General features: G+C 43.8%; 1 protein-coding gene across 1 annotated transcript in view; it reads right to left on the reverse strand.

Moving 5' to 3' along the window:
- Nucleotides 1-18,587, reverse strand: part of ADGRB1 (adhesion G protein-coupled receptor B1) — a 206,502-nt gene that overhangs the window by 58,204 nt on the left and 129,711 nt on the right. The window contains exons 18-19 of the mRNA XM_067290107.1: nt 10,876-10,979; nt 3,793-3,895 (exon numbers count right to left, since the gene is read on the reverse strand). Of these exons, the coding sequence (XP_067146208.1) occupies nt 3,793-3,895; nt 10,876-10,979 (207 nt within the window). The remainder of the gene's footprint in view (nt 1-3,792; nt 3,896-10,875; nt 10,980-18,587) is intronic.

The following is an 18,587-nucleotide window of genomic DNA, read 5'->3' on the forward strand; positions in this document are numbered from 1 at the left end:
TTGAACCCATGCCCTATCCAAATCAAAAGCGTTGTTTTCTTGACCTCCGCGAGACACACTCATTTTCCAAACTATCAAAAACAATGTCACAATCCTTTCAGAGAGGACAGATCAGTTATTAAACCTTATACTAATCTCAGCTCAAAAGGTTTGTAAGCACCGTGTTATTGGCAACAGAACTATAGAAATGAAATCAGAGGAAGGTAATTTAGACTGTGTCCCTGCCAGAAAAGGATTGTTCTTTGCAGAGTAAAAGAATTAAGCTGTGAGAGCTGGGTGAAACCATCACTGCTAGCGGCTGGTAAGGACTGTAAAAACAAAAGGGGCAGAGTCGTCCATGAGAGTGTAACTAGCAGTAAGGGGGGGAAAAATAAAAAAAATGTTAGAAGGAATTTCATAATGGTGAGTTCTACTACTCCACTGAGCAATCTCCCAAGGGAAATGCAGGAAGCTTAAGCCATTTAAAATTAAACTGGGGAAAGTACTAGCAAATGTACTATGAAGAACAATCCTGTAGTGCCAGGGAGATGGACTGGAAAGCTGACAAGCTCTTCTTTGTTTTTAATTCAGCAAGGCCAGATCTTCTGCTGGTGCAAATTGGTGCTGCTCTGTTAACTCTACCAGACCTGCGCTTAGTTTTCACCATCAGAGAGTCTGACCCCGTGAATCAATATATTCAAGAACAAAATGATGGAAATGAATTCCAACGGCTGCCAAGGAGAAGTGAGAGCAAACAGATTTTACAAGTGACTCTGGATGAAAAAATCGCTTAAGGTACTCAGGGCAGATGGCGGGGGAGTGGTTATAATACAGAATTTCTCTGCTCTGAGTTATAGCAGTAAACGTGGACTTTGGGTTTATGGCCAAAGAACCTTCCTCTTTTTTCATCCACCAGCATCTTTCAACACAGAGCTATCACACACTTTTTTTTGTGTATGTGTTTTTTTGCTTTCAGGTCACACACTGGGAAAAACTGATGTTATCAGAGGTTGTGAATAAAAGGAAGACTGTATTATCTTTGAGGCAGGAACTACTGTTTTGTTCCATATTCATATTTGACACCAGAAACCTTGGTATTCTGCCTATAAACAGATTCTGGATGACACTTCAGTACAAATAATACCTCTCAATATGATAATTTAAAATAATTTGCACATTTAAAAAGGTGTTATTCATCAGTTTGTAGGCCTAAGTAAAATAGTTACAAACACAGGATGCTTTCAGGAATATTATTCAAGAGATTTTAATTTTAGAAAAAAAAAATTTGGCCAATATTAGAAATCATATTGATGATTTTATTTTGTTGATTCTCCACCGACAAAATTCTGCCCTCTTTACCAGCAATTTGTAAAGGAGAGAGAAAGTCTTGGCTTTCCAATTTTCCACCAGGGACATACATTACATTTTCCAGGCATTTTTACTTAAGCAGATATTAATGAGGTAGTTTTGAGGGAAAGGGGAGGAGAAGAGAGAAGGAGAACACAGCAAAAAGTAAGCACATCTATATTTCATGACTGGACCAGAAAAGCAACCTACAGGTGGCAGGTGACAAAAGCAATTCACTGAGCAGTGGTCCTACACCTCTCAGGGCACAGCCTTTGGCTTTCAAGCTTCTCAAAAGCCCATTGCCTCAACTTAAACTCCTGAGATTGGGCTGTGAGCTCAGCCAGCTGGTGAGCAGGCATATATTTGCTTCTGCTACCTTTGCTGCAGCAAGGAAAAAAAAGTAATCTCCAGAAAGGGCTGAGCAGAGGGATATGATGTCTTAAACTGTTGCAGGAAGATCTAGCAGAGCTTGTCAGTCTGTCAAGGCCATTAGCCCTTGTTTTTCTCTAAGAGAAGAAATTTGTTTCCTTCCAGCACATAACCATGCCTTTGAGATATGGCCAGCTCATGAAGCATTGATTTCTTTTGTATCATGTTATTGCTGACTGTAATATTTAGCCTTTTCTCAGGCCTTTCATCTTCAAAAAGCTTAGCAAATCCAGGCATGGAGTCTTGCCTTTGAGGTTACATGGACGGAAATGAAGGGAGAATTTGTCATTTCCAGGGAAACTAATACCGTAGAAATTCTCCCAGAGTAGCTGCAATTATAAATCAATCACCAACATTTTAAGAAGCTCCATTATCAATAATTGAATATGAATAAATTCCTAATTTACACTCCATGAAAGCCTTGGTCTCTTCTCTGTATACTCTTCTCTCTCTGTTCCCTGCCAGAGACTGTTTACTAGATGGCTGAGCGGAAATCCAAGAAAAACCTTTCTATTTATGGTGTTTCATGCATATTTATATGCAAAGAGCTAATCTGCCTCATGCAATTGCAGCCGGGAGCTTTGAATCCCCACTAACAGCTCTGCTGATGAACAGCCAGAGTAATGTGAGAAAAAGCACAAGGGAAAACCAAGGCACATAACTGTACTCTAAAGGGAGTGGGAGAGGGTGAAGACACCCTCCTCCTTCCCTGGGATGAAGAAAAAGAATCAAAGAGGAGATTCAGCCATGGTTTGCCACGTGCAGTATCCCATCGCGTTTCTTTCTATGAAAGGTTGCTGCTAGCCCTCATGTACTTATGTACACACACTTCTTTGGATTTCAGACAATGCACCCAGAGAAAGCAAGCGCAGAGCTTTTCTCATCTTTTCTCCACCTCTTCCCCCAAGGAAACTATGCTGTCCATGAAAGACAGACGGCACTGCTTTGTGAAGTTAGTTTCTGAATGGCACTTGCTTAATAGGTACAAGGCTGGCTGGCTGCATCTCTCCCCACTTCTCTACACACATATGACTCAAGCAGCTGTGAAGCTGTCTCTAAAACATAACCTAGCCCTGACCTGAAGGGCCCTCTGTAGAAACCAAAGGATAATGAGCCTCTCTGATTCATTAAATCCTGGGGCTTCTCTGCAGAAACACTTCTAAAAGTGACAGCATGCTCTGGCCGCCAAGGTAGACTCAAAAGAACAGGCCAGTCACTGGTCACTATTGAAGTTAAAATTAATTTGACTTCTGATTGTGACTTCAGCACTAAGCGTAGCTGAAAGTCACTTCTTGTCTCAGTTTTCTGCTTAGCAGAGTTTGGACAGTTTGAGCGCTTGAAGAGACAGAAAATGTACAACACAAAAATTCTAATGATATTCAGTGATTTGTTATTCGAGATGCCAATAGGGAAATTGAAAGTGCTTTAGCTGGAGAAAAGTCATACAGGCAACACACTCTTCTCCATCCTGCTCTGTAATGTGGAAAGGAATGTACTCTGCAATTAATACACATGGCTTGAAAATCCAGGTTCTCTTCGTGCCTTTACCACTTGAGTCACACAGTGATCTGCAGCGAGTCCCTCACGTTCTCCGTGTCTCAGCTCTGCAATGTGTATGGTGGGTCTGGTGACACTTCCTGCTCCAAAAAGGGTGGTCTTTGGAGCTATATTTATTAACAACTGACAAGTGCTTGCAGCTTGGATAATGAAAGTTGCTCTCTTCCTTTTTAATTTTTGGAAAATAAAATGGTTAAAGACTCGCAAATAACCATGTTTCTTCACTGTGCCATGTGCCAGCTAATTCTAGGCAGATATTCAAAAATATCACATTGGTTTTAATCAAAGCCCTGAGGATGCTGACAAATTATCAAAGAGAGAGCGAGAGAGAAAATTGAAATCTGCCATTTAGTCGTGTCTTTGACATGTAGCTAATTAACAGATGGAGGAAAAAAAGAGGAAGGGCTGCCTGAATAGATCATTTCAGTGCTAAATCCGGGGAAAAGCAAACAAACAAACAAAGTCCAACTAATCTCCTACCTTATTCCGGGTCTGGGTTTGTCCAATCAGAATGAGAGCATTGGAGGAAATGATGGACAGGCAGAAGTTGATAAGAATGACAGAGCGCTCTGAGCGAATATACCTGCAAAAAAAGAAAAGGGGGAGGGAGAATCGTCCTGTCACAACTTGCATTAAGTTACTTTGAAAGGTATCAACCATATGCAGGTTGCACTAGGCCAGGTCATCTACAAGACCACTAAGAGATACCCCACTTCCTGCAGACTTTGTACACTGAACAGACAAGAGCAAGGGGAGAAGGGAGGAGGAGAGCCTAAGTGTAGTGCTCAGTCAACTAATCTCTCATTCCTTCCCATCGATGCTAGACTTATGCACCTGAGTCAATAAACTAGGGGCCGGCCTGGTCCAGCACCTTGTCTCCACAACAGGCAGACCTGGATGCTTGAAGGCCTTCACTGTATAATACTAACCAACTCGAGAGCAGCATTCTTCTTGATCAGCTGGTGATCATCTTGTATCCTGAAATGCAATGACTGAGGGCCCTTGCACTTTTTAATCCCAGTCACTGCAAAAACAGATGCTATCCTGATTCATATACGCCTGAAACACTTCTAAAACATACTGAGTGCTGTAAGTCGTCTTCAGCTCTGCTTACTTGAACAGGGACTTGAAAAGCAGCTTAAAAGAAAACATATCTGTGCACATGGAAAGATTCCCAAAAAGAAGAGCCACAGGCATGCTGGCTATGAAAGCAGATTAAAATGCATGCACCTTCACAACAAAGTGTTTGTGATTCAGCATTCCACTTTGTTTAACCTAAAAACCCATCCCAGAAATAAGAAAGTATTTGTGGCTTACTTTCCAAAGGGAGACATTTAACAATTTGCCCTGTGGAGAAGTTTAACACTCCTCAAAACTAGGCCAAATATATAATTGCAGTCATGGGTCTGGGACATTAGGAATCCAAGTTAGGAAGCTATTGCCTTCAGCACCTTGCAGGAGCAAGCCACTTGTCATTTCTGATTTGCAGTGTGCCGCGCAGCAACAACTTGCTCCTGAAGTACGTGCATGACAATTAATTCAAACCACTGGTTAACGGGGGAAAATTTATTTGAACGCACTTTTATGTACCTGAAAAAATTAAAGGGAAGGCCCTGACCACACCAGCACTTACACAGGTGAATAATTTCGGTGATTTGGTAAATGCTCTGCCTGAATATGAGCTGAATAAAGAGTAGACTCTTATGCCTATAGAAATTAGAGACAGATCTATTAACCAACCAGCTCATCGCTGGAGGCTAATGTAGGATTATTTTCTTACAGTATATATCCTGGCATATCAGCTACTTATATTAGGAATTTAATTTCATCAACCAATTTTAGCAAGAGTGAATCTGCCATGCTTTGGCTGCCGAGTTTTGCATTTCTTGCTCAGTGGGCAGGATGAGTTAACTGCATTCAGCATTCCTGATGTCTGTCGGGCCGAGGGTAAATCTGTGCTTCAGACCTACTGGAGATTGTAAAACTTTGATTTTAACCTCCCTCTGAGTTTTACCTTCAGATAAACCTGAACTTTGAAGATATGCTTTTCTGGAGAAAAAGAGTCATTGATGCAATGCTGGAAGCTGGAAGTAGCCTGAACTTGTCCTGGGTCTCTTGGAAACTTAACAGGTAGTTTTGCCTGAAACTCACCCCAACCCCATAATTCACTCCAAAACTCAGGCTTCCAGCTCAGCTAGCAACTGGGTTGGCTGCATGCAAAACTATCCTTTGGTTCCTTTGGGAGCCAATCTGACCCCAAATTACCCTGCTATACTGGGCTCAATATAATGTTGTGGATCACTTGAATCCTGTCCCATTTGTAGCTGGAGGGTACCGAGCCATGAATCTATCTATAGTTTGACTCCTCTGTAATAGCTTCCTCTTCTCCAGCTAAACAAGTCTTGTTCCCTCAGTCTCTCCTTGTACATCATGTTTTCTCTCTCTCTAAGCATCCACTGGACCTGCTCCAATTTGTTGATCGCTCTCTTGTATGGAGGGCTCCAAAACTGGACATGGTATTCCAGATGTGGCCTCAAACATCAAGTAGCGGGAACAATCAATTCTCTTGACCTGCTGGCCACATTCTTGCTAATGCAGCCCAATATAAGGTTGGCCTTCTTTGCTGCAAGGGTCTATTGCTGACTCATGTTCAACCCATTGTCCACTAGGACCCGACAGACTCCTCGGTAGAGGTATTGCCAAGCCAGCCAGTCCCCAGTCTGTCCTATTTCATGTGGTTAGTCTGTCCCAGATGCAGGGCTCTTCACTTGTCTTTGTTGTACCATTTCTCCAGCCCGTATCTCCAGTTTGTTGAGGCCCTTTTGAATGACAGTGTTGCTCTCCAGCGGATCAGCCACTCCCCTCAATTTGGTGTCATTCAAAACCCTGCCGAGGCTGCATTTTGACCCACTGTCCAGGTCATTAATGAAGAGATTAAACAGTTTTGGCCCTAGTATCAACCCCTGAGAGATGCCATTGGCAATTAGCTGCTGGTTAGGCTTCAAACCTTTGACCATCACCCTTTGAGCCTGATATTCCACCCAGCTTTTAACCTGCCTTGGAGTCCCCCAATCCAGTCAACAGTTCCCCAGTGTGGACACTAGGATGCTATGGGAGACTGTGTAAAAGACCTTGGCAAAGTCAAAATATACAACACCCGCTGCTCTCTCCTGTCCATGCAACCAGTCATGTCCTCACAAAAGGCAGGCACAGTGTGTGGTCAGGCACAATTTGCCCTCAATAAATCTGTGCTGCCTATTCCCAATCACTTTCCTGTCCATCATTTTGTCTGGAAATGGCCTCCATAACTATTTGCTCCTTAATCTTCCCACGGGCTGAGGGTAGGCTGACCAACCAGTCGTTCTCTGGATCATCCTCCTTGTCCCTGTTAAAGACAGGTGTAACATTTGCCTTCTTCAGGTCATCACAAACCTCCCCCAATGACAGAGAGTGTCTTCACAGTAACACCAGCCAGCTACCTCAACACCCTTTATGCATCCAGTTCGGTGCCATAGACTTGTAAATGTCCAACTTACTTAATGGTTCTCAGCTCTCTCTTCCTCTGCTGCACTTTTCTTTCCCAGACTCTGCCACTAGGTACAGGGACTTGGGTCCCTTGCCTGGGAGCAAACCATGCCAGTAGACCAAGGTAAAAAAGGCGCTGAGTACCTTTCTATGCCCTTGTCCCTTAGGCTACCTTCCCCATTCAACACTGAGCCAAAATTTTCCTGGCTCATCCTTTTGCTGCCAATGTACCTATAGAAACCCTTCTTGTTGCCTTTCACATCTCTGGACAGTTTCAATTCCAGCTGAGGTTTGATCTTCCTAATTCAATTCTGCATTCCTGGGCAATTCTCCCACACTCCTCCTCAGTAGCCTGACCTGGCTTCCATCTCCCAGACATTTCATTCTCATGTTTCAGCTCAGTCAGAAGTTCCCTGTTAAGGGAATATGGCCTCCTGACATGCTTGCTTTCTTCCTTGCATCTCCTCTTCTCCATCACAGAGATGCTCCACCGAAAGAAATCACCATTACTATCCAAAGAAATCACCATTACTATCCAGACCACCTGGCCAAAAAAGACACAGTAGGTAGAGAAAATACACAGGCATTTATAGGTTGTATCAGAGGAAGATCTGCAGCAAAGGCAGAGATGCTCTAGAGTGCTGTGTCACCACTCCTTTGCTGCTACAAGGACACTCTTCTTACTTGTCAAATAATGCTGTGCTCAGCTGCCAAAGCTGGGGAAGACTCTCACTCAAAATTTAGAGAACTTCTGCTCTGGCCTGGGTCTTGTGGGACGTGGGGAAGCCCTGTGCAAACTGAGACAGATGGAGAATGTGGGAAAACCCTGCAGTCTGGCTCTCCATCCCCATTACACTCCCTTCCTCTCCACAAGCACTGACTCACTCTCTCTCTCAGTCTGTGCATATACACACTTTTCTCTCCTTACTCATTTTAGCTATCTCTCAACAGGACCACAGAGTGTCTCAGCATCTTCAAGTAAAAGCAGAGCTACTGGAATTTAAAGCAAAGACAGGAACAAAAGTCCCTTGAGAGCTCACTGACAACCACTAAATCAGTCCTCAGCCTTGATGGGCAGGGAGTGGGAAAAGCTCACACTGATATCTTTCAGCAATATGGCATTCCTTCATCTACTACCAGTGAGAAAGGTCTGCAGTTGCCCCACATGCTGACTGGCTGATGAGAGAAGTGGTGGAAGAGCTATTCAATAGCGAGCATTCATCTCCAGGCTATGGAAAGGTCCCTCCGCCTCTGGAGGCTGTTGAACTGTGTTGAGTTCAGGGAAGGAAAACACACGGGGATACTCATGAAAAGCTACCATGTCAAGAGTTGCTTGCAAGGACCTCCTGTACAGACCAGAGCTAGGGTAGGTATGGTACTAAGCCACTTCACATGTTCTGACCTATCAGCAATTCCTTTTCTCCCTGCTTTTCATTTTCAAGTGAGTGTTCAAGTGGATAGATCTTTCTCTGAATTTGCCCTCCTTTCCACACGAGTGGTGGAGCACATGGCCCCCACACAGATTGTCTCTCCAACTGTGACCTAGGAGAGTCACTGCCCAGAGGTAACAAGGTCAGTCCATTTCTACAGCCCACTGGGTCACTGACCTCTCTGTCAAGATTGCTAATAAAGGCAGGGATGCACCATCCGTAGCAGTGCTTTTGCAACCATCTGTCTACTGGAAACTGGAGCGAGTCCACCAGCAGGCCACCAACAACCACCAAACAGCCACAACATCCAGTTTAAAATAAGATTCTGCCAAGCTGGCTGCATCTGAAGGGATTGCTTGCATCAAAAAGCTCATACCGGTTATACTGATGGCTGAGAAGACGCCACTAATAAGCAATCATTATTGGGGTTTTGAATGAGAAGCAGAGGGTAAATTCATTTCCTCTCTGATATCCAGCCCAAAGTTGGGATCACCTCCCTCTTACTTTGCCCCCTTTTATTTAACATGTTCCTTTCCCTCTCTCTTTTTTTTCTTTTTTTTCTCCTTCTTTTTCTGCTTCCCATGTATAAACAAACTCTAGCTGGGCAAAACTCTGGGAAAATTTCCAAATTGTCAGCCTCAGTGAATCCATTCATTAGAACAGGTTCATATTCAAGCTGAGCCTATGTATACATGCTCCAGATGCCTTTGTCCAAAGGTCTGAATGGGAAATTTCACAGCCAAAGCTCCTCAAAACAGCTAAGTTTCAGTGGGTGCTCCCCACAGAAGACCACGCGGATAGGACACTGTTCTGACAAGAAGTTTCTCTCCTGTGCAGTGAAAAAAGACCACTTTGACAGAATTCCTGCACTTTAGCAACAACAGCCAGAATAATACAGCTGATCCTACTCCTGGGAATTCCTCCAGATTTCTGTCTGTAGCTACAAGAATGGATAGACTGTATAACATATAGGGCAAAATCAAGTGGGAGCCAGGAGATAACATTAACTTCAATATGATGCTCCCGAGATCATTAACAGGACAGCACACTCATGTCCAGCAGCTATGCCTAAGATAAAAAAACAATAAATATTGAGGAGCACAATCCTGAAATAAATGTAATACATCATGTTATTCTAAACTACTCCAACGTGTTCCAAACAGAAAGCAGATATCTGATTCAACCTAATGTCTGAACTTAGTTTTCTGATCCTGAACATGTTTCTGATAAGAAAGTGAGTATAAGGCTATAACAAATGACCAGCAGACTATCTTGCTTTTCACTCCTTTCTCCAAAGTTTCCACTTGATCCTGATGCCAGTGGAACTCTAAGTCACCATCCCAACAGAAACAAGTGCCTACCCAGCCTGAAGAAAACCAGGAGAGGAAAAGGACTTGAGCAGACCCAATGACACCACAGCTGCAGAAAAACTTGAGTTCTAGCTAATGTTATGACTAGTCCTCAGCTCAGAGCACTTGCTATAATTAACTAGTCACTATGCAGTGTCAGAGTATCAACAAAAAGACACATTTTTGCTCATTTTTACTGTCTTGTCTCTTTTCTCTTTTTCTGTCTCCATCAAATGGAAGGAAAAGTGATCTTGATTCACAACTCAGAACTGAACTTACTCTTTCCTCCCTACAAAGACGAAAAACCTGACAAAATAAGAGTCTCAGACTGATCGCACAAAAGGGTCACCAACAGGTTCCTAAGAGTATATTTTCTGTAGCCATTGCATTTCAGTTTCACAGTAGTTCACATAGTTCTGATTTTCCTTGTTTTGTTTAGCTTGGTGTCATGAAGCTCTCAGTATATTTGTCATGGGTTTAGGAAAGGCACAGGTCTCTGTAGTGCAAACTCGAGCCTTGTTTAAAGCAGTACAGAGGGAGAATCCCATGAATACCTGCGATTCTCGGTGCTTGTACAGTCCACCAAAAAGGGCCTGGGCTGATGTGGACTCTGGTTCAAACAAACTTTGCTAATAAATCACTTCTGCCTCCACAAATTTTGCAGCTCTTTCCAAGGTTGCAGCTGACAGCTGCTTGCAGGTGTACAGGAGCTCTCTGCAACGGGAAGTAGTGAAGAATCCCATACGCATTTGAAGCTAAAGGCAGAATGTAGCTAAGTGATTTGAGAGTTAGTTAAACCATGAGGTTTAACAACCTTAAGCTCCTGAAAAGTGTTGTCAGTTCTTCAGGCCAGATGTTTTCATAAAGAATCCTGGACCCTTTGATTTTATCAGAGATCCAACATGGAATACCTTAAGGCAACCTGCCTGTCAGAAGGCAATGAATGTCCACCTCTCCGAGAACAAGGTTTCCTGGGGTATATGAAGGCATCTAAAACAGCATGCAGCTTTTGAAAATGGAACAATGTGACTACAAGGGGTCAAGGCACTAATTTCACTGTACTAATTTCTCTGGCACTAAAAGGAAAGGATAATGCCAACTAAGCCACCATAATGATTTTCTGCAGTACCCATTCATTACAAAACAGTCTGTCCTCATGCACCAAGCACCTAAAAGAGGAGAACAAAACCTGCAGGATCCAGCTAGATCAAGAGACAGTTGCTTTTCCCAACAAGAAGAGAGAAGAATGAATGTCATACCTCCAAACAGAGACATAAATGATAATCAACAGCAAAAGTGTCAGCGAAGATACTCCACAGCCTACAATTAACGTGACAGAAGGGACCAGCACCTTTTCCATGTTCTGAAAGAGAGAAAATAAGACATTAAAAAAAAGATGCTCAGCAAATGCTACCAGCTCAATTTTAGGGCAATGACTTTCCTCCTAATTGTGTGTCAACTCACCTGACCTTCACATCACACTGAACATACAAATAAAGAAAATATAAGACCAGAATGTATTTCTGGTTGACCCAGCCTTTCTTTGGTCCTGATTCTGCTCTGGTACACATCAGCGTTAAGTCCGAGGTAACAACTGTGATATTCATGGCAAGACAGGTGTGTAAAAAGTGCAGGTAGCATGGGCCTTCATATTCAGTGTGAAACTTCTGAGATAATTAATGAGGCAATAGGAGAAGGCAGTGCCCACACTAGAACAATTACAAATGAGCTCTTCTGGGAACGGCTGTTGCTGAAGCTTGGAGGATGAAAAGAAGGTGAAAATCTTCCACTGACTACAAACATCCATCTGGTAAGGGAGGAGATGAAGCAAGCAAAGAAAAAAATATATAAACATCCTCCTCAGGAACCCAGCATTCAGTCATAACATCCATTACTTCACCACTCTCACTCCATCACTTCATCATTCTTTCACTACTGCATAGAGCATTTATTCAGACGCAGGGCCCTGAGAGGAATTGCAGTTGTGGAACGGTTCTCTTTTGCTGTCTGAAAACAAAGAATTTGCTGGTCATCAGCTTTTGCAATGTCAAGAATAACCACTCTCCTCCTAATCTAGGTCTCTTCATCACTGAAGGCTAAACTCCCCCTTCTCTTAGTTTAGCGTGAGTATCCAGGGCCCAACTGGTTTTCTCTGCTGCAGGCTTTGTATCCAGCATGTTTCTCACTTCCATGTCAATGATGTCTGCTGGCATGAACACAGAGAAGCAGAGACCCACAGTGCAGGAGACATAAGAGAACCTTCTATTTAGAGTGATTATGCAGTGTGCAGAGGTGTGGGAGCACAGTCAAGGTTGTTATTAGATTGGCGCAGTATCAACACCTATTGCTAGAGCTATGGAGATGAGACAGTTTCTGACATAGCAAGGGCTTGGCATAGAGAAAAAAATGCAATTATGCATGAATTTGGGAATGGAACAGGCAGTCCTCTAAGGACTTGTCCACACCATTTTGTTGGCAGAGATGAGGTTGTTCAACCTGAACCTCCAGTCATCAGGAAGCCATGAATCTGAGGCTACTGCAGCCCTGTTCCAGGCTACTAAGCCTTCTGCGAAGCAAAATATTTGGCAAGGCTCAGCGCTATGCTTATATGGCATCTGGCCAGCTCAACACATGGGCAAAGCAAGTATGTGTCCATTGCAAAGTATTTGATACTCAAGGCCCACCATCAGTACAGGTTTACTCCATAGTGCCCACCATGAACGAAAGACAGCAATCCTGATATCACGGGATTTGAGCTGAACTGTCCCTGAAGTTTGAAAAGGCTTGGGAGCATCTTCCTTACTTCCATATTTTGACCAAGGGCACCTCTCACATTTTGAATCTCATTGGGGAAATTAATGATGAACACAACTTTCACAATATTGCTGCAGTGAACCCCACAAGAGCTACTGGGAAGGTTGGCCCAAGAGCTTAAAGGATCTGAGACAAAATTTAGTGATGCATTCAAAGGCATGAATGCACAACTGGGGATATAAACCCAGAGGAGCATAGGCAGATTCAGGGTTCTTCACTCTGAGCTGACTGGTTACAAATCAGCTGCAGGCTGGAAGCCAAGCACTGTTTTGGTGTGGTGGTCTCCCTCTGCAATGTCCCCTCACTACTGACCATATTAGCTCTAACACATCATTATCCAAACACACCTATACAACTTCCTTGAGCTGGCTCTGTGAAATAGGAAGCTTGAAACTGGCTGACCCCACCACCAGAGATATGTACCAAAGGTCTGGATTCTGAGCCTAAATCAACTTGCTGAAATTATGAGACTCGATTTCAGGCAGTATCTTAATTCTTTTAACTTCCAGCATTTGTGCAGAAGACCAAGAACAACAACAGAAGAACAGCAATGAGCCTCACCAATCCAGCCGGGACCTGCATCTCCCCCCACCTACAGCTTCCTGAAGTGTTCTGGGAAAATGTTTAAGCTCGCACATTGACTCTTACTCTCAACTTCTATGGAGACTTGGATCACTGCAATTTTTAACATCAACTCATGAAATTCCATTCCTGCCCAGATCATTTACTTCTGCCAAATATTTGTGGAAGATCAGAAGCAGTTTTTCAGGAACGAGGTAAACACAAAGAAAAAAAAAATCAAAGAAAATATCAACATTTCAGTACATCTTCCATCAAAAAACTGAAGTTGGACACATTCCAGATGCTCTGAGCACTGAAATGTTGCATTCTTCTGCTTACAAAATGAAATGAGGATGAGTCCTTCTTCTGGGAACAGAAGTCTCTAGTTTAGTCAGACACTAGTGTGGAAAATGGCAGAAATGGATGCAGTCTCCTACACAAAGCCAGATTTCTCCCTTGCTCCCTGTGCTTTGTTTCCCCCCTGCAGAACGCAAGTCCCACTTCAGACATGTACGTTTCTGATAAACGCATTGGGAAGCACAAGCTCCTCAGACAGGGATTGCTCCCTGCTCGCTCGCTCCAAACTCACTCCAGCCCTTTTTCTCTCGCTGATCCCTCTGTTGGGCAATATGAGTTCACATCACACACAGAAAAATGGTGGCCTGGGATGAGCATCGATTGTGACATTTGATTTAAGCAGGTCTCGTTTCATGACTCTTCAAGGGTAACTGGATAAAAGTGGGGGAGGAGCTCCATTAAAGCAAAAAACCCAAAATGTAACTCAGTTCTAAACCATCTGAGAGCAACCGAAGAAACAGAGTTTGGATTTCAGTAGATGAGTAAGCTGCATCCCTATATTCCCAACACAGTAACACTAGCTTCCCTCCCCTCCATATCCTCTCTAACCTCCCTCCCACCTCCAACACCACCTCAAATTCTTTCACCCTCTTCCCTATCCCCTTTTCTACATTAGCCACAACCCTCTCCTAAATCCTCCATCAGTTAAGCCAGAGGTTGGATGCACTGGACTGTTCCTGGGTCAACTGCTGGCTAGCCAGGCCATACACAAAATGCCAATCCACCAACTGGCAAGCCAGACCAGCAGGTAGTAGCTAATACCTATCTGCAGCCCCTTCTTCAGAAAAGACCCAGATCTGCACCTCCCGCCTTCATCCTTCAGCCAAACTTTCACAAAACCAGTGGCCAGTATCTGAGGAAACACAATGAAACTCACCACTTCTCCCTAGAGAGAAGGAATGGTTTGTCCAGTCCTGATGGGGTTTCTGTTGGCATCACAACGGTGGATAACTATAAGAACCACTGGCTGCAACAAGAGCATGAGATCATTGCTTTGGGAATAGGATGTCCTAAAGGATTAGGCCCACAAAGGTTAGGATTCTGTTTTCTTTCTTTGTTATGAAGTTTCTTTGTCCTTCCCTTCTTCCCATAACCCTCCTCCACTTTTTCTCTTTGGCAAAAGAAGCATCATTTGTTTTATTTCTGCTGACTAATTAAACGCCCTGACAGAAGGTGGTTGGATGCTGTAGGATTTGCACCTTGCAAGGAAAATTTCCTTGGAGAAGAAAGAGAGGAAGAAGAAAGATTGATTTGGACAGCAAGGTATTCTATCACGATACAAGAGAGAGCAGTCCTATGGGAGTTTCCCAGCACCACTGCTGAGGAGCAAACTGGCTGTTGCCAAAGGACAGGCTAGGAAAAGGGTCTCCACCCTGGTGGAGATGGTCCCAAATGGCCCAGACTCTGCCCCGTCTCTCATCACCTCCCAGTGACTGCTAATGGTGCCATCTGGAAGCACCCTGAAATGAGGATGCAGCTATGTGCCCGCGACACTGGAAAGAAGACCTTTGCTCGGGCAACGCAAAAGCAGAACGGGTCTTTCTGAGTCGCAAGTCCTGCAATTCTGTCACCGAGCGTGACAAGGGAGGAGGGAAGCAATCAATGACATCAGCTGGGATGGAAATAATGAGTGCTACTGCCTGGGGCTGCTTGCTGTCCTACCACACCATCTCTCTGCCTAGCAGGGCAGAAGGACACTCCTCTTTTTTATTGCCCTTTGCTTTCGTCTTATTCTTGGCTTCTATTTCCCCTCTCTTCCCTTCTCTATTTTCTCTTTTGTCTTCCTTTCTCTAGCCACTATTCATGACATATTTTGCCTTTTTATTCTTGCTCTTAATGCCTCTCCAGCTCTTCTCCCTTCACATGCTCTGTATTTCTCTCTTTCCTTTTCTTAGTTTCCATACAGCACTGTGAAAATTGACTTCATTTGAGTCATGCTTGTTCCATTACCCTGCTCTGGCTCTAGGGTCAAACAAGCTCCAATTAGAACGAAGTCAAAAACTGGTATTTCTTAATGCCACACAGTTTGCCTGAGACCTTACAATCAAGCTGCTCTTTCTGCTTTTTCCATCCTCGATACTGAGAAAGGCTGAACAAACTCTTTATAGGTACAACATCATACTAATAAAGCCACTGAAAAATTAAACTATTTTTTTTTTTGCTCCCAAATTAAATACAGAGGCACAGGTTTGGAATTTGGGGTGCTTGGCTTTGTTTGTTTTCCCAAATGTGTTTGTTATTCAAAATGGTTGCCTTGAGCCTGACTTCCTGCATATTTGAAACGAAAAGACTCATGAAATCACAGAATTACAGAAGTGTTGGTTGGAAGGGACATCTGGAGGTCTCTAATTCAGCTTATTGCTTGGAGCAGAACTATCATGTACACTAGACGAGGTCAGCCATGGCTTTGACTGGATGACTCTTGAAACCCCCCCAAAACAGACACCCCCATCTCCCTGGTGACTGTTCCAGTGCCGCACCATTCATCTGGTGAAAAAAAAGTTTTTCTTAATGTCCCACAGGAACCTTGAAAGCTACAGCTTGCGGCCCTTGTCCCTTGTTATATCATCTCGTACTAGCAAGGAGTTTAGTTCTATTATCTTTGTAGCTGTCCTTCAGGTACTTGTAGGCTGTGATTAGATTGCCCCTTAACCTCTTCTCCGTGAGATTACATATGCCCAGCTCCCTTCACCTCTCCTCACAGATCATGAGTTCAAACCAGTGAGACTTATACTACTATTCTGAAAAAGAGTCAGATCAGGTGGATGTATTTTACTTCAAAAATTGCTCAGAAACATCTGGTTTTACTGTGCCATTGGACTAAAGGCTATTCACAGTTCTTGAACAGTTTCTTAAGCCATGTTGTATTGATTTTGTTCATGGTTGGACAACTCTTTTCAAAGCAGAAAGACAGTAAAGAAATGTTAAAATTGCTGGAAAATAATGCTTACACCAGTACTCAAAAAAGTAAACACTTTGTGAACAAAGGAGTATATGTCCGTTTTGTAAGAAAATGGCCCAGAAGCACTGAATGACTATGAAGTGGATGTGCTCTTCTCATCTGCCAAAAATCTCCTGAACACTTTTTATCCCCATTTGGTTAGATTCTGTATTTCTCATTCAGGCTCAGGCCCTTTGAAATATCCTGGCAGTGTAAAGGCAACAAAAAGCAGGTGCAAATCTAAGTGCAAGATTTCAGTGCAATGCATTTATAGTACTTTTTCCAGCTACAGCCCATCAGCTGAGCATTGTTCATACACACGCTTCCAGCTCACACCAGCTGCAAGTCAAAAGGAAACTTGAATTCACTCTGTTTTAATTGATATCTGCTATACCACAGTTGGTGCAGTCTACAAGTTTCACATGGTCAGCTGAAGAAGCTCAGCTGTTGGATAGTAACTGTTTTAGGCTCTCTTCTAATCTATTCCTTTTGTATCTGAGCCTTAATTCATTCTCACTTTAAGGCTCTATTTCTGAACAATTGCCATCACACTACATATATATGTATATTTATATATACATATTGCAGCAGTGTGGTAAAGCACCAGTCACGAACTCCACCTGAGTACAACTACTGAACAAAAAGGATAGCAGCTGCCCCAAAGGGGACACAATCCAGGTTTTTCTTCTAGGGCCATATACAGTATCTCCCAGGACCTTTGGTAACGCCTGAACAATGCTACGAAACCTTCATCTGAGTGAGAACCAGGCTCTTTATGACACACCTTAGCTAACAACATTGCTGCCGATGTGTGTGTCCACCTCTGAGGACTCTGCGGAGCTAATAGGAGCAAAGCCTTGGATTTGCCAGCGGAACGAGCAGATGTGAGGCGAGCGCACATGCAGAGAGCGGATCTGTTGAATAAGCAGGTGCTGTTTTCACCCCGTCACTCTTCTGAACATCACTCAGTAATCAATGAAATTAGGACTGACATCCAGCCATCCTGGCACACTGCGGCATGCCAGTTGCTAAGGCCCACAGTGAAATTCTAGATACAGATGGAGCATCTAAAGGGGAAGCTCAGTTTTCACTCCCAGAAGAGGCATTCCTTGCACTCCCTAATTACCACAGATCTGCTGCAGCCCCACAGACATTTCAACCTACGCTACCAGAGGAGAGAATCCACAGACATGCACCAATATCAATCCCATGGGGGAAGGGGAGAGAGGAAAAGCAGGACACCAGCAAGGGGGGGACCCCATAATACTGGCAGAGGCAGAGACTTAGTGAAGGCAGGATCAGGCTGTAGCTGAAAGGGCTGTTTAGGCTGGAACCTGCAGAGGCACTGCTGTGTCCACTCAACTTAAAGCGGGGGAAGTGAGGAAGCACCAGGATGCTTCCATCCTCTGAGGAGTCCTTCGAGATCTTCGGATGAAAATTCCTTAGCAGTGTCATTAATAAATAATCTCTTTGCAACCTCCTTCTGGGGCAAGCGACATCCTCCTCAGCTCAACCCATGTCATTTCAAGACAGGTTCAAAGGACTATTACCTCCTCATGTTTCCTTTGCACCATAACTATAGGCTCCTCGTGTCACAGCTAATAGCCACCCATTATTGGAAATGCACTTGTGGAGCTGAGGGCCCCTTTTATATAATTTGGCCAGTCAAACAGGCAATTCCTTATAATTACAGCACACAGAAATCACCCAGAGAGACGTCTTAATGTGCCACTATTTATTAACAATTGCTAACTCTTCACTCTGTATTGAGTCTGCTCTCAAGACAAAAACATGGCAATCTGTGTTCAGTAAACAGCTTTGATAACGCTCTCAGGGCTGAGGAGCGGTCACGTAGCTGTTCGTTAACAAGAATCGTCGGGAGGACTTCCTCCAGTCTAGCTGAACATTACAGGAGTCGAAAGGAGGAACAGGGTGTGCGTTCTCTACCTGTCAGGTGCCAACACGATGATCAGCTCCCTACTTGTCTCCGAACTACCGGACTGTACTCTTAGGGTCTCCGCTTGTAGTCCTGACATCAAGGAAAGCTGGATTGGGCCCATATTAATTCCTAGGACCATTCTTTTCCTACCCAGCTATCTGTTCCCAAACATTTTCAATAAACAGCCCACTGTCATTGCCTAAAATACACTATGTGTTAGCACCCTTCCCCCCTTTTCCCATGGCACTTTGCCCGGCAGAACTATTGAAATCACTGTTCAATATGGGTCTGCCGAATGGCTGCGAGTCACTTTGCATCCCTGTGTAAAGCACGGTTTGAGAACCGCTGAACACGGGGAT

Source organism: Apteryx mantelli, chromosome 2, assembly GCF_036417845.1.
Source record: "Apteryx mantelli isolate bAptMan1 chromosome 2, bAptMan1.hap1, whole genome shotgun sequence".
NCBI classification, from domain to species: Eukaryota; Metazoa; Chordata; class Aves; order Apterygiformes; family Apterygidae; genus Apteryx; species Apteryx mantelli.